Source organism: Melanostigma gelatinosum (genome assembly GCF_949748355.1).
Source record: "Melanostigma gelatinosum genome assembly, chromosome: 18".
In the NCBI taxonomy this organism is placed as follows: Eukaryota; Metazoa; Chordata; class Actinopteri; order Perciformes; family Zoarcidae; genus Melanostigma; species Melanostigma gelatinosum.
Genome location: NC_136651.1, coordinates 12853933 through 12878779, shown reverse-complemented (window position 1 = coordinate 12878779; position 24847 = coordinate 12853933). Strand labels below are relative to the sequence as shown.

Genomic DNA, 24847 nt, shown 5'->3' with positions numbered 1-24847 from the left:
TTCTGCTTGACATTTTTAGTCAATGACAACACCGAAAACATGTCGGTAAATTCGTGACTTAAAGTCGATAATATAGACGGGAAAGCCTGCCAGTTACTATTTGTAAGTAGCAGGTCGTACATTTATAAACATTGCATTTTCTTCTGGCCTTGTGTCTGTCTCGTACTGTTGTAGAAGAATTAAAGAGTTACAAGTACCTTTCACTGGGAAAACTCAGTTTAACCGTACAAAAGCTCAACACAGTGCAGACCTGTAGCAGGGCTGATATGCTGAGGCTTCTTGATGAGGCAGGGATCAGTGCTTCAACCATCTCATCCGTCAGGCTCAGGATAGTTTCTGTGGGCAAATGAAACATGGGTCTCTATTGGAGCCTGAGGATGTGTGAAAAATGAAAGTCAACCCCAGATTTGCTGTCGTGTTGGAAACGAGCTTTGTCCACTTGCTATCTTTGCGTTTTTCGTCTTCAATTTCCGTAGCTTCGTCTCGGATGCGTGCTTGCAGATGCGTGGGGACTATACGCACACAGTGCCCAAAGGCTGACACCCAGGAACATCCCGACGCCTAAGAAAATACAGGCAGAGGGCAGGGTCCCTGCAGATAGAGACACCGCCCCACACACTTCTAGTTGATAAGGGATGATTGAGACAGAATACTTTTGTAGTATTTTGTTTTTAAATATTTTTTTGTGAAACTTGCTTCAGCCTTATCTAAGGGCTCCATGACATTAATACTGAGCCAACACTACACAGACCAGTCTATGATAAGCAGATCTATCTTTGTGAAACCGCCCCCTGGTGCTCTGGGGAAATGTATGTATGTACATTTCGTGTGATGTATAAAGAAACAACTTCATTCTCTCTCTGCTGCGCTACCTTGTTTCATAGTACAACGATGTGCTGTGATTCAAGGACTTTAAGTGGCATCTCGTCAGTATATTTGCTTTTATTTTCAAAAGAAAAGTGTGGCTATCTAAAAATTTCCATTCGCAAGTGAGTGCTGTATGCCACAAGAGAAGTTGCATGCGATAGACTTTTTCCAATGGCTTGAACTGAACTTCATTACCCGAGCAGACTCACTCCGGGGCTCCCCATATAGAAAACCTCAAATCAACTCCATGTGGACAGTTCTATTTTAACCCGAGGAGCCCCGCCTCTCCTTCTCGTCTTTGACCAGATCAAGGGCTTGGTTGCCATTGCTGTTCAAAAGGCCGACCAGATCTTGTAATTACAGTGCTTTCTGGTGTTGCGCTGGATCGCATGCTGAAGCCTGCAATAATATATAGCCCTGCCAACTGAACTGCCAATAGGCTGCTTTAATAGTACGATCAAGAAAACCCGAAAGCAACAACAAAGCTACTCTGAAATTGCTTGCAGAAATTGGCAGAATTGTAAAGAAAAATGTGGTTTTGTGTGTATGTGTGTCACTTTCTTCTTGTGCGTCGCTGTAAAACATGCGCATGATGCATAGCGGAGCGGATGATGACAGGACAAAAAGGAAAGGGGAACGGACGAGGACGATCGCTCATCATTTCTGGAGACCGTTGTGTGTTCATGATCTCATTTCTCTGAAGGTCCAAGTGAAACGAAGAGAACTAGACAGCAGGGGGAGGGAAGACCGAGAGAGAGTGGGTGGGTGGCAGGGATAAGATATGTCTCCATTCAACTGTCACTGGCAATTAAGCCCACTTTTACTGCTAGTCCAGTGTTGATACTCGACTTGCGATCAAGTGAATATAATATATATAATATAATATCACAAACAGTCTGCTGAATTTGAAGTGCTACTCGTGATCGTGTGACTTGCAGTCTGGACTAGCTGCATAGAGCCATGCTCTTTGAGGGATTAGTTTAAAAATAGAGAAGCACACATATAGAGACGAACTCACACATGTACATAGTATGTGTGGGTATTTGTGCATGTGCATGCTCACTGCAGACATGCCAGTTGCCGGAATTCCTGAGCTAACACTAGAGGGACATTGTCTTCTTTGTAGGGGTCGCTATAGTAACACATGGCAGCTATTCCACGGGCTCTAAGAACTGCATATAAGGACAGTCCGTAAATACATGCTCATATCCATATTCCATCTTGAAAACAGTTACAAAGATGGATAGCATACCTTCACATGACGACAAAATGACAGTTTCTGAGCTACGGATTATTATTTTCACTGTTGTTAAAGTCAACGTACAAATTGTAATAAAATATATGATGTATACTGTCCTTGGTTTCCGTGGTGTATTTGATTGACATTTCTTCATATCTGTAAAGGCCACAGAGATGAAACACATCTAAATGAGTTCTTGACAGAACAATAATTATGTAATGGTGAATGACATTTTCGTTGTGATGTAGTTTGAGATTTCACAAAGACCTTGCAATGAAAAAGAGCAAGTTGCATTCAGAGTTTTGTACCTGCACATCTCCAACTTGCTTTTAGTATACAAGTATAATCCCTCTAAGACAAGTACGATGGACACTTTTGTTCGCCTAAACTTGTTTCAAATGACTTTTCCACACGCAGAAGCACACGCCGGGTAACGCGCGGTGAAGCGGTAAGCCGATAAGAGAACAAAATGAAGATTGACTGGGATTGTCATAATCTGTCAGGTGTCTGTAGGTTTGTGTATGTATCTGCTTTGCAGTCTTCTCCGCGGTCTCCGCTATCAGGAGACACTTGGAAAGTTTTATTAAATTCTTGTGTCTATTGTATTTGGAGCAGTGAGTGATCGCCCTCAGAGAGAAGAACTTCTTAGAAGGTTTTTTAGAAGGAGGAAGTCCTAATTGGCTCCGTCAGATTGTTTATCTTTAATCTCTGGCTGACATTTCTTTTAATTCCCCTTTCTCTTTTTTTCTCCTTCAATCATCCCTCACTCCTTTATTCAGTCCCAGAAATCTCCATCCATCCATCCATGCATCCTAACTTCTATCCTGAGTTGATTAATGGCCTGACATATACAAGATTGCATACTGATACAGGATTTTGTCTGTTAAAAGAGAAATCTTTATATTGGCAGGGTTATATGTGTGTGGAGGCCTTTTGTGCATTATTTTGCCAAAGGAGTGGAAAAATACAGAGCTGATAGGACTTAAATGTGCACAGGGATGCCATATAGCTGGCCTCTTAAAAATAGAGGTGAGTTGCTGCTGGCACAGATGAAGCGAATCTTGCCCATGTCAAACAAGGCAGGGATTAACAGTCTCAGCAGAGGTTCCTGAGGTCTCTATAAAGACCCGCTGACATATTGTCAGAGACAGAAGGGCCAGTCATCGTTGCATCATCGGTCCACCTTGACATCATTTTGCAATCAAGCTAACAATGGTGATTCCCTTTAAGAATAATTGTGTGTTTTGTGTGTGTAATTCAGGCAGAGGTTTCTGTTTTGTTGTGTTCTGTTGTCAGAAGTGTTTCTAAACACACACACGCTTTCACACACATACACACACACACACACACAGTGTCAAACACAAGAAGAAACTGATGGATGAGGCTTGGTGTGGCGATTTTAGAATGCAGTTTACTCATAGAACTGCTTTCAAATACTTGATTAACAAGGCCCTAACTTGTTGCAGTGCATCTAAATATATTCTGCAATGTCCTGCTTCAACCTGGTTTCTCCCAATAACCTGGTTTCTTTTCCCCCAACCTCCTTTCAGATTTTCTCTTTCAGTATTGCTTTTTATTATTTTTTCTTCCTCTCTCCCCATGTTTTATTTTCCCTCTACCACCCTCTTTCTGTCCCGCTGTCCCTCTGTCTTCGTATTCTTATCACTTTTCTTTCTCTCATCCTTCCTCCTTGCTGCCTCTAGGAGCACAGTAGTTGAGTCGCAGCTCTCTGTACAACCAGCTGTTCCTAAACCCGGGATTAGATGATTCGCATACAGTTGCATCGTAATCCCTGATGCCACGCTCTCACACGCGAGAAACATGCAAATTAGGACAAATTTTCCTCCCATATGTCTCCTAAATGACATCCACTCCTAACTGGATGGGAACTGTGTGTCAGAATAAGCACGCCCATCAGAATGTATGGTATCATTTCAACAAGTCAGACTCGTGTCCCATTATATGCTTATTGTATCTGCAGGAGAGAGGAAAAACTGATTGATTGTTTCAGCAGGGTGGCGTGTGTGCCATATGCTTGCAACATAGTGAATCTAGTTGAATCTAACTGCTGACTGTGAATCTGCTGTCTGCATTCCCAGTTCACTGCATGCAATCTGAGGGAAATAGTTCATAACTTAACTCTTCTAATTGCAAACAAAGTCTCTTTTTGAAATAAGTCAGTGGAACGAAACCAAGCTGTACAAGTTTCAACGTCCTCTTGTGTCCTTGTCGGCAAAAACAACGGTTCATTTCCTGTTTGGATTGGAACTGAAAAGTAGTCAAGATTTTTAAGATGACAAAATCTGTTTTTTTGGTTTTATGAAGAGCTGAAGATGAATTTGTATAATGTTGAGACCTAATGTTGAGATATTTTGCAGGAGAGCACTTCTCTTCTCTGCTGCTGCTGCTCCGAGTGACATCGGTACTCTTTAACCGCACTGAAACCAACACTGACAAGCATAGATGTGTTCCATTGCGTTTCTGATCATTTGTTTTATATTATTCTGTATTACACCCACTTGTTACAGAGGCTCTTTGTCACATATTTTGTTGTTAAGCAGAGGCAATGCCATTTGCCAAGTCCAATATGCATCAACAGGAAATCTTATATAAATGGTGCTAAATATAATAACTGGGCCGGATAATTGGAGGCATAAAAAGAAAGCGATGGTGTGGACGTACTGTAGATCCATTCAGTAACATGAGGCTCATTGTTTTTATTTCCCCTGAATAATACCCAGATTTGTTTTAAATGAAGTGAACGGATTCAAACTGATTTTTAAACTCTCATTTATCACTGATGATCAATTATCGCAGCTTGTTATAGCTAAATAAATAAATAAATCGTAAAACAATACAAATAAAGTAAAACATAATTAAATAAACATTTTTCTGATTGCTGGTTTACTATTAATAACGCTCAAATGTCATGAATTGACAACTCTTCAACCGTCATACAAACTACCAATTCAAATTAATATATTCTCTCTTGATTTTACATAACAGAATAAAGTCATCATTTTCTATTAGCCAGTTATTTACTTAAAATCATGACACATAACTTCAATAAATACTTGAAGCAATAGGCGGTTTACGAATCAATAACAGAAGCACAAATGAGTCTGCTGCTGCCTGCCAAGAATTTCTAGTTGATAACCAGTGTGAGCAGTCTACAGGCTGGAGACTGTGTAGGATCAACGTTTACTCTTCACAGGCAGGAACATTTCAAGCACCATCTGTTATGTTGAGCCTTCACTTGGTCAACATCGTGTGAATCATATCATTTTACGAGCCATACAAATGGTAAATATGATGAGGGGTTATCACGCATAGATTGTCTTGTGAAATAAGTTGTGTTTATGCAGAATGAGATTTTAAACACTATATTTCCATTGTATTCCTGTGATGATTGTATCTGTGCTTGTTAAAGGCATAACTGATAATGTATCACTGGATGAGGCTGATGGCCTGAAACACTTTGCTGCTGTTGAGGAAATCAAAGACTGTTGAGAATGAGGTTGGATTTCTCTCTGCAACTTTTATTTATGTTGAGGTGACTTAATTGCTCAAGTCAATTATCTTTTGCTTACGACCGTGGTGTTGCCTGCAGATCAGAGTGCGGCTTTTGAAAGTGAGGTTCTTTGGAAGAATGAATGCGGTCTGTTACTGCTGTGCTACCGTGTGTTAACAGGTCTGTTCTCTCTCTTAATAAAACAATCCACACACTAATCGTATTCAATTATTCATCGACGCAAATAGCTATCTTGATTCAAGCAGTGGATGTCCCTAAACTGTTTTAGATTGTAATTATTTATAATAATTGGCCAGATATGACAATTCATGAAGACATAAATCAGGGACAAAGAGGTCAAAACAGCAGCACCTGTTTTCTCTCCACTGGATTTTAAAACAATTCGCAAAAAGAGTGCAGCTGTACACCCTGAACACACACATGCATGAACATGTTAGAAGCAGTGAGGGGAAAGGTGAGGGAAATGCATCAGAGTGGACGGATGATTTGGAGGCCTGGATCAATGCTTGCATTTTTACCGCTCGGCAATCAGTTTCCTGTTGGATTAAGTGTGTCATTCAGGCTGCATGTCCGTCCACCCCGATTTCCCTCTATTTCTATCCCCCTATATTCTCCCTCCTTGATCTTATCTGTTTGTACAAATGAGACTAAACCCTTAATTTCTTCAGTGAATTGTGTTTGCACTCAGGATGTGCCATTGGAATGGTTTCTCATTCAAACACACTTAAGCGAGGCTTCATTCCCTGAATCCTACATCTTCCCAGTGTAACACTTCAAGTAAACCATCCCTCTCTGAATAAGCTGGGGGTATCAAATGCGAAGCTGCTACAACTGCTTTGAATAATGATAGCATCTTTGTGCCCAAGGAGGTTCTGTTGAGCGGAATGTCCTCAGTCGAGCGCAACACAAGAAGCAAAAAAAAGATTGCTTGATGTGAGACATTTACACGTGTGTATATTTCCTTATTATTTCGATGGAAAATGTGTTTTTTTTAAAGAATAAGATATTTGCTCTCTGTGTTGTCAAAGCTGTTGCTTTATCAGGAAAAGATGCTTACTCCAATACAGCCATAGATACCAATACAAATACATTGACAGTCATATACAAATGCAGAAACTTACACCATATTTTTCAGACTCGTTTTGAGGTCCTCATCGTGATATTTCATAGTTCTTTGCTGCTTGATTGATGGTTCGGTTTCCACTCCATTTCTGCAGTAAAGATATCTAGATATGCTTTTGACAGGTTTGCACCCGCAAATTCTCCGCGGCACTAAAACATGGTGTGTGTAACACTTTTGGGGCTGACTTACACACACACACACACACAGTAAACTGAATTGAGGTACAATTTAGCAACATTGACGTCCGCAAACAACCCATAATGCAACACTCTCTTAATGTAACAGGTTCACTCTGCAGTGCAGAGATGGATACCCGCTGCATTCGGAGAGAGAGGGGGGAAATGTCTAGTCCGGGATATAATACAACCCACCTCATCAGATGTAGTTTCCACAAAGCAATTTATAGTCAGAACAATATGATGAGTCAACTGCATTCACCCCTATAATTCTATTGCTGTCAGGCACTTAAGTGAAACATATGCAGGGTCAGACAGGGAACAGAATTTGGCCGTGGCAATTTCCACCTGGAAATTAGTTGTCATTGTTGCATGAGTTGTCATTAAAAACATACATTGCTCTGAACCACAAAGTGTCAGTCTCAGCCTCAACATTTGTATAGTATAATGGTGAAAATTACAATTGTTAAGCTTACTACCTGTAGCTGCAAGTACGTATTTAGAAATAGGTGCATTGTGCGCATAAAAAAAGTAATGAATGCCTCCCCCCCCCCCCCCTCACCTTTTCGAACTTTTACTTCTACTCGAGTGCAGCTTCATAACCGGGATGCCGGCCACAGGTCTACAGGAAAAACATCAACAATATAATTGTCTGTGCTACTTCACGACCTTTGGAGAGTCAGTGAGGTCGCAAGGTTGCATGTCTCACAGCGACTCATTTCCTGTCACTGAGGCTGAAGAGGAAGGGACTCAGCAGCTGTTAATCAGGGCTGAACAGGGAGGTATTGTGGGAAGCCATGTCCACGGTGGAAGAACAGATTCTGCTTTTGAGAGATGTTTCCATGGTGATACCATCATCACAGAACTCATTGTGCCTATGTGTGTGTGTGTGTGTGTGTGTGTGTGTGTGCTTTGTACCATCTGAGAGAATTGCATTAAAGGACCAGAAAAAGGATGTAAAGTCACAGAATAGTGTGAGACTGATGCTGCGGTTTGTAGAGTGATATTGTGCAAACTGGGTGATGGTACAGTACTCTGTTAGAATAACGACACCTCCATTTTCATACACAAGATGCAGTCGTTTCTATCTGTAGGTCAAAGTTAAACAGTGACTTTTGACCTGCGGTTCTGCCAGAGCCGCACACAGAAACAGGAAACTCATTCTTCGACTCAACAGCTGAGAGATGAGTGAATATTTGGAGAGGCTGGTGCAAGTGTGAAAATGGCTGAAGAGGAGTTACAATAAAGTTGCTGAGCAAATTCTTCAAAGTGACTTGTGTTCACATGTTCCCGGGAACCTTTCTTTCAGATCTCTGTGCACGCTAAATGCCAGAACAATAGAAAAATGGCTGCCTTTTTTTCTTCAGCATCTTCTGTTCGGTTGGTAAACAATAAACAATGTGCCTCACAAGCATCTGGTAAGGAGTGGGACAGAGGGTTTACTCTCTCTCAGCTCGTTTTAAATAGCATCTTTCTTCTTTTTGTCTACAACAGCATCTGCTATTTAAATCATGTCTTGTTTTCTCTGTGGAGGAAAAAAAAAGTGCACCGCTAACATCAGTTTGTTGGCTCGATAGCTAATTAGCTGCTCAACTACATTAAAGGGATGCAAAGGGGACCTATCTGAAATGATCGCTTACGCTCCATAGTCTTCCATACCACTGCTCACAACATGCTGTCCAGCTATTGCTTGTAAGTAAGCAGTGCAAGTCTTCTCTTGTTCCCTTTGCCAGTGTTCTGCAGCAGAGCTAATCAATCAAACAGACACGCTTGCTCCCGTTGGAAAGGAACATTTCCCCCACAGACCTTTTATTCTTCCCTTCCAATTACAAAAACTATCAACAATATTTAAAAAAAAACAGGTTGACATTTAAAATATCTTTCTGTTAACAAAGCACCGAGAACATTTTATTAAATATATCACCAAACACTGTCTTGTCCTTCCTTAAGCCTACACAGCCACACGCTGCCTCACCGTCTCATCCGTCCCGTTTCAAACGCTACGCTGATGAATCTGCACTTCAGCAACGCTTCAAATCTGCGCCCACATTAATCAATGTCTCACACAAATGAAACTTGGCTTTCTACCTCAAATCTATTTTATCCATGGCTTGTTGCAGAAAGGCGGTGAACAGTGAACTCACTTAGTTTGCTGTGCCCACAGACACAAATTTCTATTGAGAAACGAGTCGTTTAAAATATTGAATTTAAAAAAGTCTGGGTAATAGTCTTTGTCGGACAGGTCTTCCTCCCATCGCTAACCAGCCTTATGCATAAATATCATAAGTACACCATACCATACTGTACTATAAATACCATAGACTCCAAATGCACCGACTATGTGCAGGCCCTGCTATTCTTTATAGCTTTCTTCTTGAAGTCTGAATGTTTTTTTTATGAATGTTGTACTCCAGACCTTACTGTATTTAAGGATTACAGGGAGCAGGGCTCCGGATTACAGAGATAAATTATCCTTCACATCCAGATGCTGCAGCACAGGCTGGGAGTATGTCAAACCCCATGAATACCAACTCAACGCCTCAATTATGTGTGTATTTGTGAGCAAGTGAAAAAGCAGAATGTGTGCGAATTATTGTTTCAGTGTGGATACAAGTAAAATATTTGAATGTGTGTTTGTGTAATGTGTACGCATGAGCTCTTGGGTCGGTAGACGAGTGTGTATGTTTTGCTTACTTGTGTTAATGAGTTGCATCTTGTAGATGTAGATACTGTGTTCTAGGGAAGTGAAATATGCGATCAACTATCTTCATGCTTTGCACATACATTTGCAAAATCATATGGTGCAGGATTTATCTCCGTATATTATTTCTCGGTAATTTATTGTCAACACATGTTCTTCACATTGATGTTGTCCTCAGTTTTCATTTTGGAGAAATAAAACACAGAATATCATTTGAGGATCGTGCTTTTGTTTTTACATAACACTTTACATTACCAATTCGTTCAATGCATTTAACAACCTGGAGTCCAACTGGCAACCTTCCAGTCACAAGCTTCTCTGACCTTTAAGTTCCAATTGTCCCAGAATACAATAGTGCATGCAGCCCAGGACGGGGTTCTTTCTGCTCAATGATGGTGCCAGAGAATGTTGAAATGTCCTCTTAGAGCCCAAATGTGAGTTCAAAGAAATTGTGTTTTCCAACAGCAGTGTGCAAAATTGTATTGATCCATTCATTCAGTTTTATGGTTTAACTCCTGCAGGTCCTATGATTCAAGAATTCTGCTTATGGGATTACCCCAGTGTAATTAAGTCACAACATTGTCTTAAACCCATTAGTCTGTAATTGTGTGCATGCTTGTAAACAGTTTATAGCTGGAAATTTTCATTTATTTTTTCTATAAAATTATTGTCACCTCTGCCATTTGACTGCTCACTCTTTACTCTTAACAGTCCCCCGGCTGGTAAATATGAATAGTATTTAATAAAGGGACATGGTAGACAAATTCGAAAATAGTCCGTACTTTTTTTGGTATTTAATTCAAACGAGTTTACGAAAGGAGTTTACAAAAAAAAAGGCTTTACCATGTGATTATTTCATATGGACTGTTTATCAAATGAATTACGTTGAATGTTTCTTTTAAGATTCCCTGGTGTTTAGTGGCATCCGGGTAATTTGAGTTAAAAACTGTATATTTCCTCAAAATTCAATATACTGTGCTGGCTAATCCATTAAGTAGTAAGTAGCTGAGATCAAAGTACTTTATCACATTAATTAAAAAATTCTGGACATCCAAAATCCAATGCAAACTTGGTGAAATGGGCCTGTGCTTGCTGATTTGCAACATTGCTGAACCAGTTATCAAAGAAGATATAGCTACCTCGATACAAACAGTAAAACCTCTGCCATCTGACAGATATCTTTTGTCTCATGGTATACATCATCATATCAGCCAACCAAGGGACTAGAGGTGTGCAGAACATGGGGAAAGTAGGAGCACACATTGATCAACAGATTTGATAGAAAGGATGCCACGAGACCAAGAGCTTAATCTGCCGGAGTTACACTCTGAGGAAAATTTTACTGCTGTTGCAGTTGGTGGTACATCAACAGACGGGTTTGATGTAGGAGGCTGTCTTATTGTACCACACTGAAGTGCATCAGCGCAGCCCCGTCCCCCACGAACTATACAGCGAATGATAAATGTCATCTGATTGACATTGATGAAAAGTGCTGCTCAGATTGATGAAATGCAGCACAGCTGCCAGTATTCAAATGAAAAGAGGAAAGAAAACAAGGGTGTGTTGTTTTGTAGAGCACTGGGGGGCCTCTGCCCGCGCTACTGACATTTTTCTCAAACATGACTGTAAAAGAGTTGAAAGAACAATCTCGAAAAAAAATGAAGGGGCTTTTTTTTTTTGTCCTTGAGTTAGAGCAGGCAGCACTTTAATTTCACACAGAGGATTCGTGGCTTTCACCCAGGAAACATCCTGTTTTTTGTGTTTTTGATATAGAATCACAAATAAACTGGAACAGTAGGCTACTTATGTTTTGGGTTCAATGTTCATTGCATTTTAGTCAGCTTGCAAATGAGAGTTGCTTCAACATAAAAAAAACCTTTTAAAAATGTATTTACATTCATGAGTAGATATTGTCGGGAAGATTTTGTGTCAACCCACCTTTAAACTTGATATAACTCAGTATTTTATAACACTGGCACATATAACACATTAGTTAGTCTTCAGAAAAAACAGCATGTGACTTCCTCTAAGCAGCCCTACTTCATTATACATGAACATATTTCATTTGGTATTGCTTCACCACACCAATCAAAACTGAATGTTAATTTACCAGGACTGTGTAGGTCATTTTTATCAGCAAGAAGGCTAAGTGGTGGGGACCCCCTGGGCCTGAGTTGGGACATGAGGTCAAGCCCCCACGTCAGCAATAATTTGCCCTGCTGAAGTCATTGAATACCAGCTTCTGGGTTGTTGGACTGCAGCTCTTCAACGGAGAGAGAAAGAGGAGAAAATGTAGCCTGTTTATTGTCTTAAGGACAGGTTTCACAAATGATGGGTGGTGATTTGAAAATACATTAACACTTTATCTGAATATTTGGTAAACGGAGAGGATGTAATGTCTATGTGCTCATTAAACCCATACTTTATTGTGGCATTCATTGATTTAGAATACAATCTATCTCTTTTCAATTTTACAATTTTTTTTTTTAAATGGATTTCTCTATATATTGGATGCCAAATAACTTTTTAATGTGCAGCCACAGTGTTTTTAATGTATCTCATTGAAGATCACTGCATTTGATCTCTTTGAGCTTGCTGAATATACACAAATTCCAGAACTGAACTGAGCTCAGAGCGAGGTTAATCACGTCGTACGTTGTTCCATGATTGAATCAGTTGATTAGACACAGATTTGAAGGGCAAAATGAAAGACACGGTTCAAATTTGCTCTGGACTTTAATGTGCATTGACCTTTGTCAACAAATTACTTTGGAATTGTGTTGCACTTCCCCAGATCTAGTGAAACAACAACCATCCGAGAAGCTAATATAATGTAATATAAGTGTGACTGAAGAAAAAGACGACATCAAACTTAAAGAGAATGTTTTCTCTCCGGTTGTTTTCTTGAGATGACCTTAAAGTCTTGATCATTTTTTGACAGGAAACTTTTATTTGCCTGCTCTCCTCTATCTTTCCTTCACACACTCTCAGCTACCTGAATTAATTATCATAAAGAGAGAAACACATAGGTTGCTTGAAGCAGTTGCACTTTACACTGTGCCAATCAAAATGTTCTTTTAGTTCTGCTTTACAACTCTGGCACAAGAAAGTCTACACTCTTATTTTATGCAGAACACAACACGGCAATCAAAACATTGCCGCGATGGTTGAGTCAAACAAGTTACCACTGCAGCATCAAAGGCTTAAAAAAAAGCTTCTCATTTGGGATGCGGTACAGTGATAGACATCATTTTTTTGCGCATTCAGAGTGTGTATGTATGTATGTGTTTATACTTAGTGTATCTTAATGAGCAATAAAAGAAGTGCAGCCGTCTGAGCTCTTATTGTTCGACAGAGACTTGCAGAGGATTCATTTGTTGTACAGACCAGTTTCTGTTTTTCTCCCAACTGCATCATTTTTTTCCTCGGGTGAACACCTTCAATTTGAAATGCTTGTAAATCATTTGCCTTCTTACAATCGTAATTGTATCTTTGAGCTGTCACTGCCTGTCTTCTCTGTGAGAGGGAATTATTACTATTTTACTATTTTAAGTGTGCTTAAGTTTGTTGTTCTCCTTATCCAGGAATCTTTTTTTCTTTCACTGTTGGAGCTCAGATGACTTATGTGCAGTCTTTTGAAAGTACCCACAGTCTCACCTAAACACAGTGACATATATAATTTAGAAGTGTTCAGCATGTTACTGAACTCCTTGGCAGCTTTTACTGCTCCCTCCCAATGAGCTACGATGTCAGGCTTTAAATTAGTTGCTGGCTCCACAAAAAAGTTTGATGTGGTAAGTTTATGGGTGTGAAAACAGGGCATTGCGGTTGTGTAGACGGGGCAGATGTCATCCATCACTAGTACACCTTGCTTACAGAGAAGAAGAACATAAACGTCTTGTTGTCTGTATGTACGAGTGCACATTCACACAGTGCCCACAGGCGTATGCATTTGCTTGTTACATTGGGTCTCATTTTTTTAAGTTCTTGCTCTATTTTTTATCTGTCACGATATCGTCAAACTCGCAAGGAAATCGCTAGGACACAGCTTCAACAAAGTCTGATTGTCAAAAAACAACTTTGCAAGTGATTGGAGAGATAGAAACAAAAATCAATGTGTGTGTGCGGATGGGAAGCTCACAGTTTTTGATCGTGTCAACGTGTTATCGTGTTATCGTGTTATCGTGTCGTGTCCAAGTAACGTATCCTATGTTCTGTTACGGTGCCAATAGGTATTTAAATAAAAGGATCAACGGATCTAAAGAAAGACAGCGCATTGGACATTGAAATGTTTGTGGAACACGCGTCCGAACAAGTTCACCCGTTCGCCCCCACCGTGACTTTAATATATAAAAGGGGATATTGTTAAAGTCACTACACAATGTATTTTCCATTTTTTCAAAAGAACGAAAGGAAATTCATGAGTCCAAAAAGGAAAAGTTAGGATAGGCCCATGGCTATTGGACCGCTAGCAGCAAGCTTCCAGCAGCTCTGCACCTGAACCAACTTCAACGACGAACTACTCTTGACTGAATTCTATCCCTTGCTTTTAAACAGACAAACCTGAGTTAGTGCTTCATCAAGGAACCTATGTAAAAACAACATCATTTCAAATCATTACTCTAACATATAAATACTAACAATATAAGTTGTTTAGTGTACTTTTTGAGACTATTCCCTGAAACGATGACCCCCCCCCCTCCTGTACATGGTACAGTCTGAGTTCCCTCCACTACAAAGACCATTGGAAGCGCTCTCTTCCTGTTTGGCAGTTTGAACCCATGACTAGCAGGTAGGATGGATGAGAGCTCATGCAACAAACATTTTCTCAATTGACGTTGCATATAGCCAATGAATACATTTTGTAGGAGCCAAATTGAATGTGATGTTAAATATTCATTTGTATTTACATGTTTAACTGTAATCACATCTGTTTCTACCTTGAATGTTACAAGGATGTCGTTATAATTTGTTATAGAAAGAAATACACGTAAGTGACAGATAACTGGCCCTTTAAGGACACTGTGACAGTTACTGACGGTCGTGAGTTATATCTGAGGCAGTATGGAGCCGCACAGTTTTCCGACCGTGTTGGGGATCGTGTTATAAAACGTGTTAAAGGGAACGATCTATGTGGATAAAACCTGTGGATACGTATAGTAGGTCGAAGTAATCAGCATACTTTTAGGAGAAAGGAAGTTGATTGACTGACTTGTATGACGGAAATGGATCAATAAAACACGTATTGCTTTTCATCTACGAGCGGCGTCGGTGTGAGATATGTGCAAAAGACAAGAAACACGCGTCAACTAAAGGTTTACTTACTGCTAAAGATTTGGACGCTACATAAGTCGGAAAACTCGCTCCTCACGGAAAGGAAAGGATTATCGATGACGAGGAAATTACGACGCGAGGTGCCAGGCTACAGTTTTGGACAGACTCCGGTAAGCATGTGCTAATAAGCTAGCTTGCTGGGTGCTGGTGATCGTGGAGTGTTATGCTGGTAGCGTAACTCTAGGAGCTGTCAATCAAGTTCACGTGGATAAGGTGCATTAACAGTATTACTGCGAAGCAAAAGGAACCCGATTGAAACGCTATTATGGAAGAAGAAGAGTTTGTCATAGGGAAAAGGCAAGTGATAATGACAGAGAAGGCTGTAGATGAAAGAAGGAATAAGCTAATACAGCAAAGACGGAGTAAGCTAGCTCAACTAACGAGCAAAACCAGGGAAATAGAGCGACTACGGGAGGAGGATCCTGATGTTAGCACTATAAAACGAAAACTGAGAGTTGACTATGAAGGGTTACTCAGAGACTTTGAAGAGAAGAACTATGCTCTGAAACAGTTCCTTACTGAGGAGGAATACATGAATGATCAGCTTTGTTGGTTTGAACCTAAAGCACATGAGGCCAACGTTTTCATTGCTAAAACTGAAAGATGGATAGAGTTGTTCGATGAACGTGCTGAGCAAGCAAAGCTATGTGATGATGAAATCAAGCCCTCGGATAGCATATCCACGATACTGTCTACCACGAGTAGAAAGAGTAAGAAACATGGATCAGAAAGTGGGAGTTCTGTGTCATCCACAGCATCATCTATTCGCCTTAAAGCAGAGGTGGAAAGAGCTACATTGCTGGCTAAGGTCGCCACATTAAAACGAAAACAAGAATTGGAAAGACAGGAAGCTGAATTAAAGGCTAAAAGAGAGGAGTTGGAGTTGAACATTGCTTTAGCAACTTCAGATGCTAAGCTTAAAGTGTTGGAAGATTTTGGCATTGGACGCATGTCGATAGTCCATTCAACGCCAGGAATAAACGATGTCAGAGAAAACTTAGCATCAAGAGAAGGGCACGAGCATCGCAGCCATGTGGAAACTGGTCCAGTTCATCTTCCTAACACACAGCCAAGCGATTATGGTCGTTCAGTGCAGCCACCCAGGAACGCTGAAATCAGTGGCAATGTTGTGGCGACATTGTGCAGTGTTATGCAGCAGCAAGCCAACATCTCGGAGCTAATGATGAAGCAGCAAAAAGGATCAACTTTGCCGCCGTTGGACATTCCCACCTTTAAAGGAGACCTGCTCGATTACCATCTGTTCATAAGGGCCTTCGAGCATGGAGTAGAGGACCGTACTGATAATGCCAGGGATAGGCTCTACTATATGGAGCAGTTTACTAGCGGTCAGCCCCGAGAGCTAATTAGAAGCTGCCTCCACATGGATCCTGAGAGAGGATACAACAAAGCCAAGCAGCTTCTCAAGGAACAGTTCGGAAATGAGCACAAACTTGCCGTGGCCTACATTGATAAAGCCTTAAATTGGGCTCCCATCAAACCTGAGGACGGTGAGTCTTTAAACGCCTACTCACTTTTCCTTACTGGATGTTGCAATGCCATGATGAACATTAGCTACCTGGAAGAAATGAACAATGCTGCCAACATGAAAGCCGTTGTCACAAAGCTACCTTACAAGTTGAGAGAAAGATGGAGGGGAATCGCATGTGACATTCAGGAACGGCAGGACAGGAAAGTCAACTTTAAAGACCTTGATGACTTTATCCGTAGACAAGCCAAAATCGCTACGCATCCAATATTTGGCGATATAAGGGATAGCCAATCAGCTAAGTCAGCTACAAAGGTGCATGCAGAGGCAAAGACACATGATTGGAGAAGCAAGAAAACATTCACTACAAGCGCAATGCACATAGACCACAAGGTTAAAGACTTTGAACCAAGCATGCAAAGGGGTCCCACCGACATTGTGGCAACAAACTCATGCATGTTTTGTAAAGGACAACACAGCATAGACTCATGTAAAACGATGAGAGGGAAGCCACACAAAGAAAAAATTGAATATTTGCGTCGCAAAGGACTGTGTTTCAGCTGTTTAAGGCATGGACATATGAGCAGGAGCTGCAGTGAAAGGCTTTGCTGCCAGGTGTGTTCTTTAACACATCCCACACTCCTGCATATGAAAAGACGAGACGATGCAACTGAACAGGAAAGCAAAGCTACCGACAATACGGAGAGAAGTGGTGGTCTTCCAGTCACTAGTGCAATGGTATGTGCTGGAAATAAGCTATGTGGAGTCACTGGGGCCGGCGAAGAAGAGTGCATACTCTCAATAGTTCCTGTCCGAGTCAAAACAACAAAAGGAAACAAAACAGTGGAAACGTATGCTTTCCTTGATCCAGGAAGCACGGACTGCTTCTGCACAGAAAAGTTAATGAACCAACTTAAAGTCAGTGGAAGGAGAACAAGCATCTTACTGAGAACGATGGGCGATGAAAGACCTGTTGACACTTACGAGGTGTCCGGCATAGAAGTCAGTGATCTGTCTGAGGACAACTTCATTGAGCTCCCAAATGCCTTCAGTAGAAAAAACATTCCTGTAAACAAAGAGAACATTCCACGTCAAGAGGATTTGAAAGGATGGTCTCACCTTAAAGACGTGAGCATTCCTGTAATCAATGCAGATGTCGGATTGCTCATCGGAGCTAATGCGCACAAGGCCATGGAGCCATGGCAGGTTGTGAACAGTGTCAACAACGGACCCTACGCCACAAGAACTAGGCTAGGATGGACTGTAAATGGACCATTAAGAGGACGTAGTGCTCACCAGCAGGGAAAACAATGCAAGGTTTCATCAAACCGCATCTCAGTAACAAGACTTGATGACCTGTGGCAGCAGCAATTTAAGGTGGATTTCCCTGAGAGGGAAAAAGATGAACAGGTCGAGATGTCCAGAGATGATCATTGCTTCATGGACATGGTCACCAGATCAGCAAAGCTTCTGGATGGGCATTACAGCTTGTGTCTACCACTAAAGAACCGGATGGTCAACATGCCAAACAACCGTAAAGTAGCTGAGCAAAGAGCACTTAACCTACGGAGGAAGTTCAACAGAAATCCAAGCTATCAACTAGAGTACACTGTCTTCATGACTGACCTCATGGAAAAAGGTTATGCTGAGCAACTATCAGACGATGAGCTTCAAGGCAATGTGGATAAAGTCTGGTATCTACCCCATCACGGTGTATACCATCCTGTGAAGCAGAAGTTAAGGGTGGTGTTCGACTGTGGTGCATCATACCAAGGCATGTCATTGAACGAACAACTTCTACAGGGACCAGACTTAACCAGCAGTCTTGTAGGTGTCATAATACGATTCAGACAAGAACCGGTGGCACTTATGGCAGATGTGGAGTCGATGTTCCACCAAGTCAAGGTGACAGAAGAGGATTCTGACCTTCTTAGGTTCCTGTGGTGGCCTGGGGGAGACCTCACGAAAGGTTTGGTGGAACACAAAATGGTGGTGCACATATTTGGCGCTACTTCTTCACCTAGCTGCGCCAGTTTTGCCCTGAGGAAGTGTGCTGAGGACCATAGGGAAGAATTTGATCCAGAAGTGGCCGACACAGTGCTTCATAACTTTTATGTGGATGATTGTCTCAAGTCTGTGGCGACAGAAGAGAAGGCAGTTGTGCTGTGTCAGGATCTAAGAGCAATCTGTTCCAAGGGAGGTTTCCGTCTCACAAAATGGGTCAGCAACAGCCGTAAAGTCCTAAGCCAAATTCCAGGTGGTGAGTTGGCCAAAGAGGTGAAGAACTTGGATCTCGAACAAGACAAACTCCCAATTGAGAGAGCCCTAGGAGCACACTGGTGTGTTGAGTCAGATACCTTTCAGTTTAAGATTACTGTCAAAGACTATCCTTTTACCAGAAGAGGCCTCCTTTCAGTTGTTAGTTCAATCTATGACCCCTTAGGAGTTCTCGCACCAGTGGTGTTGCCAGCAAAGAAAATCCTCCAGGAACTGAGTCGGATGAAAATGAGCTGGGATGACGACTTACCAGAAAAGGTTAAACAACAGTGGACAGATTGGTTGACAAAACTTCCCAATCTAAAGGACTTCAAAGTCAACCGGTGCATCAAGCCACCAGGATTTGGAAATCCTACTTACGCACAGTTGCACCACTTTGCGGATGCAAGTGAGGAAGCTTACGGCACGGCTAGCTACTTACTGTTGCGGAACGAGAGAAATCAAGTTCACTGCACATTCATGATGGGGAAGGCCAGAGTGGCGCCTTTAAAGCAACCTACCATTCCACGGATGGAGCTGACGGCAGCAACAGTTGCTGTGAAAATGGACACGCTGCTGAGAAAAGAGCTACAGTTGGAGCTATCAGATTCTGTATTTTGGACCGATAGCACTGCTGTGGTCGGATATCTTCAAAATGAAACCACTAGATTCCGTACGTTTGTGGCTAATCGGATCTTTGCTATCTTGAAAGGTTCAACCACAGATCAATGGAGATACGTGAACACTGCCACGAATATAGCAGATTGTGCATCAAGAGGACAAAGCGTGGAGGCTTTCATGAAAAACGACACATGGATCTCTGGTCCAGCCTTCCTCAAAGGACCAACGGAAGAGTGGCCTAAAAGCCCCGAAGGCTGCAGGATTACGTCAAATGATCCCGAGATAAAGAAAGTAAAAGCAAACCTTGTGAACGTGGATGAGGACAGAAACACAATCAGCCAACTGATGAACCATTTCTCCTCATGGACAAAGCTAAGATACACAGTGGCGTGGCTCCTGAAGTTCAAAACCTTACTGTTGACTTTCTCACAGAAGAGAAAACAGCTTTATGCAGCCTTCCGTCAATCCGACTTGGATAAGAGTCAACAGGTTCAACAAGTGAACACAGCCATGAAGAAATTCAAAGCAGGATTAAAAGGATCTTCCTGCTCAGTTGAGGATCTTGCAAGGTCTGAGCTGGAAATCGTCAGACTCTGTCAAATGGCAACATTTTCTGAGGAGATTTCATCTCTGAGCAAAGGGCAAAATGTAAAACAGAGCAGTCATTTGCTTAAGCTAAACCCCGTGCTTCAGGATGGAGTCTTGCGTGTTGGAGGAAGACTCAGTCGAGCTGCTTTGCCAGAAGAATGTAAGCAACCCGCCATCTTGCCCAAAGACCACCATGTTACCAACATACTCCTTCGCAAGATTCACGAGGATATTGGGCACGCTGGAAGGAACCACATGCTTTCTAAAGTGCGCCAAAAGTATTGGATTCCCAGTGCCATCACAGCTATTAGGAAAATCATCTCAAAATGTGTCACCTGTCGCCGACTGCATGGGTCCACAGGACAGCAACAAATGGCAGACCTTCCTCAGGATAGAGTGTTTCCTGATGATCCACCCTTTTCCAGAGTTGGTGTTGACTATTTTGGACCATTCGAGGTACAACGAGGAAGAAGCTTGGTTAAGAGATATGGAGTAATCTTTACTTGCCTAGTCATCCGGGCAGTGCACCTTGAAGTTGCTTCTTCCTTGGATACCAATTCATGTATCAACGCTATACGTCGATTCATTGCCAGGAGAGGACAAGTGATGGAGATCCGCTCAGATAACGGGACAAACTTCGTTGGGACGGAACGTGAGCTGAGAACAGCTATTGATGAAATTAATCACTCAAAGGTTCAAGGTTATCTTCATCAACGTGGAATCAAATGGACCTTTAACCCTCCGACAGGCTCTCACCATGGGGGAGTTTGGGAAAGGCTCATCAGATCAGTGAGAAAGGCTCTAAATTCTACAATTAAGGAACAAGTTCTGGATGAGGAAAGTCTTCAGACTGTACTTTGTGAAGTGGAGGCAATAATCAACAGCCGACCAATCACAAGAGCATCTAATGATGTGAACGATTTAGAAGCCTTGACACCAAATCATCTCTTACTGATGAAGGCTAAACCAGCATTACCACCTGGACTATTCGACCATGATGACCTCTACACTCGGCGGAGATGGAAACACGTCCAATATATGGCCGATATATTTTGGAAACGTTGGACCAGAGAGTACTTGCCACAGCTCCAGGAACGGCAAAGATGGTCAAAGGCATCGAGAAACTTCACTCTGGGAGACATCGTTCTTTTAGTGGATGACTCTGCTCCAAGAAACTCTTGGGTCATGGGGAAGGTCATTAAGGCACTTCCAGACCACAAAGGACTTGTTCGTCAGGTCTGCATAAAGACGAAGACTAGTGTTTTACACAGGCCCATTACAAAGCTGTGTCTGCTTTTGGAAGATGAACAGTGCTAAAGACTGAGCAACAGTGAGCAACAGTGAGGAGTCTATCTGCCTCCGGCTCTTATATCGTTATTTTGTGAGAATGTTCCTCTACAGTACATGGCTCTCTTATTTTAAGTTAGATAATTGTTTCAAATGTTAAATCTTGAGAACAATTAGGGGCCGGTGTGTAGGAGCCAAATTGAATGTGATGTTAAATATTCATTTGTATTTACATGTTTAACTGTAATCACATCTGTTTCTACCTTGAATGTTACAAGGATGTCGTTATAATTTGTTATAGAAAGAAATACACGTAAGTGACAGATAACTGGCCCTTTAAGGACACTGTGACAGTTACTGACGGTCGTGAGTTATATCTGAGGCAGTATGGAGCCGCACAGTTTTCCGACCGTGTTGGGGATCGTGTTATAAAACGTGTTAAAGGGAACGATCTATGTGGATAAAACCTGTGGATACGTATAGTAGGTCGAAGTAATCAGCATACTTTTAGGAGAAAGGAAGTTGATTGACTGACTTGTATGACGGAAATGGATCAATAAAACACGTATTGCTTTTCATCTACGAGCGGCGTCGGTGTGAGATATGTGCAAAAGACAAGAAACACGCGTCAACTAAAGGTTTACTTACTGCTAAAGATTTGGACGCTACACATTTCAATGCTATGTTTTTATAAATGTATTGAGTCATTATTTAATTAACAATGTGAATGTCCACATTATGCATATTAAAATAACCAGAAATGTCTTATGTATGCATAACTTGCAAACTGTTGCAAACTGTTTCAAAACATACAATACAGAAAGAACATTTTCCATTTTGTTTTGGGGTTTCAAAAGGGAGCTGCCTTGGTCCAATATTATTCTCAGTATATATACAACCACTTGGTGACATCATTAGAGAACCCGATGTATGTTTCCATAGTTATGCAGATGACACGCAACTGTACATCTTTGCTGAACCACGTTATGCTGTAGCTATAAACTCCATCACTACCTTTATAAATGGATGAGGGATAATTTCTTAAAGTTAAACGTGTTGAAAACTGGAATCCTACTCGTCAAAATGCTGTTTAATAATCTGGGGGAATTTATTTCCTGTATTAAATCTGATCATACAAGTCTTGGTGTTTTCCTAGATCAGGTTCTAAACTTCAAGCCCGACCGTAAAAAGGTGAAAAAAAACATAATTTAGAAACGCAGTTAAATTTATAAAATCAAATATATGCTGAAAAACTTGATTCGTGCCTTTATTTCAAGCCTACTTGATTACTGCAATGTCATTTTTACTGCCCCCCCCCCCTAAAAAATAAGAAACTTCAGTTCATTCAAAACTCTGCAGCTTGCCTATTAACCAGAACCAAGAGGAGAGAGCACATTAAACCAGCCACGGGTAAAGAGGCAACTACCAGCCAACAGAGAGCTATGCTGGAGCTAAATCATTCAGTTAATGGCATTTCACCGGCATTGTCAATACAGAAAGGATGCCTTGCTATTGCTCTGTGTCACCACTTTATTGGCTCCCAGATCATGAGGCGGCAGGAAGGGGCTTTTAGTTGGGTGGAGACAGATGAAGGGAAGAGAAAAACAAGACAAAGTAAGGTCTTAGGGGAGAAAAGACAAGAGAGAGAAGAGCAGCATTAAAGTTGCAGCTCAGTTGGGCTGCATTGATTGGCAGCAACTTCATTGGTCTCGAATTGCGAGTTGCAGCATTGGGGCACGTTTGCACGTTCACACATGCACAATTTGCATCTTCTCATCGTATTGAGTTGAACTCTGACTGGCGAAGTCGCAGCGTCAATCAACAGCAAAGAAATGTATGCACGGTTGACCCCACTTTGCACCGCCCACATTCTGCACAATTATTGCCTTATTCGCCTGCATTTCTACAGACATGGATTCCATTTTTTCTGCAGAGCAAGCGGACGCGGTGTCTAAAGTAACAACTAGCAATGGGGGCTTCCTCATGGCCTCGTGGTCTAAAATGCATAACATGTAATAGCAACACATTGCATGTCCATCCCTCTTGCTTGTCTTTAGTGTCAACTGTGAAATAGGACTTTGGGTCCTGGAATTTACCTGAGGAGATGTAAAATGACTTCTGGTGTGAAAAATAATCATTGTCAACATACCAACTCACAATTGCTTCTTTGCTAAAGCTCAACATGCAAGCACACAACATGTATGTGCATGGAAACACACGGTATTCGCAGACAGTAAACACGAACAGGTGTCAGACCCTCTCAGCAGCTTTGGGATACTTGGAGTCCTTGAAATGCCTGTGATGACTCTTGAACTCTGTGTCTACTGTTTCCCTTCCAGGATTGGCTGAGCAAGTTTGGCTACCTCCCGCCCCCTGACCCAGTGACTGGTCAGCTTCAGACCAAGGAGGCCCTGACCAATGCCATCAAAGCCATGCAGAAGTACGGAGGGCTGAAGGAGACCGGAGTCTTAGGTACGTGGCAGTGTTTGTTTAGGCGAATCATGTGGGATGGTTGGTAGTTTGGCTGGATGGAGGAAACATAGCTAAGATAATTATATACTTCAATGCAATCAAGAACACCACCAACTATAGCCTTCCCTCCTCTTTAGACCAAGCCACGCTGGGCCTAATGACAACACCCAGATGTTCTTTGCCAGATGTCTCTGGGGCCGAGGTGACAGTGGGCCGCAGGAAACGAAGTCCGACTCCCCAGAACAAATGGAACAAGAGACATCTGTCCTGGAGGTAGGAACAATGACATATAAAGGCAAGGCAAGTTTATTTGTACAGCACATTTCAACAACAAGGTAATTCAAAGTGCTTCACATAAAACCATTAAAAGCATCAAAACATAAGGCAAAAGAAAAGGAGATTTAAAAACAATTAAGAACATTCATTAAAACATTAAAAAACAGTACAAGAAATAAAATGCAGTAGTGAAATGCAGGAAATTGATTAATATATGAATTGAATGTGGTTCAATTAAAGGCAGCAGCAAACAGAAAAGTCTTCAATCTTGATTGAAATGAGCTGAGGGTCTCAGCAGACCTGCAGCTTTCTGGGACTTTGTTCCAGATATGTGGAGCAGAAAAACTGAACGCTGCTTCTCCATGTTTAGTTCTGACTCTGGGAACAGAAAGTAGACCGGTCCCAGACGACCTGAGGGGTCGGGATGGTTCATAAGGTAGCAGCAGATCAGAGATGTGTTTTGGCCCTAAACCATTCAGTGCTTTGTAAACCAACAGCAGGATTTTAAAGTCAATTCTTTGTTGGACAGGAAGCCAGTGCAAAGACATCAGAACTGGAGTGATGTGGTCCACCCTCCTGGTCTTAGTGAGGACTCGAGCTGCAGCGTTCTGAATCAGCTGCAGCTTTCTGACAGACTTTTTACAGAGACCTGTAAACACACCGTTACAGTAGTAAAGTCTGATAGATGCCATGTTGATGGTGGGAAAGTGAGCTGATTATAAGTGCAGGACCTACACTAGTAGGGGTGTAACGATACGCATATTCGTATTGAACCGTTCGGTACGAGGCTCACGGTTTGGTACGCATGACGAACCGAATACGTTTGAATAAAAAAATTTAAAAAAATGTATTTAACCAGGTCGTCCCATTGAGATTAAAAATCTCTTT

At 41.7% G+C, this 24847-nt stretch overlaps 1 protein-coding gene across 1 annotated transcript in view; it reads left to right on the top strand.

Moving 5' to 3' along the window:
* Nucleotides 1-24847, top strand: part of LOC306791988 (matrix metalloproteinase-17-like) — a 68059-nt gene that overhangs the window by 5022 nt on the left and 38190 nt on the right. The window contains exons 2-3 of the mRNA XM_079288952.1: nt 23551-23683; nt 23821-23956. Of these exons, the coding sequence (XP_079145078.1) occupies nt 23551-23683; nt 23821-23956 (269 nt within the window). The remainder of the gene's footprint in view (nt 1-23550; nt 23684-23820; nt 23957-24847) is intronic.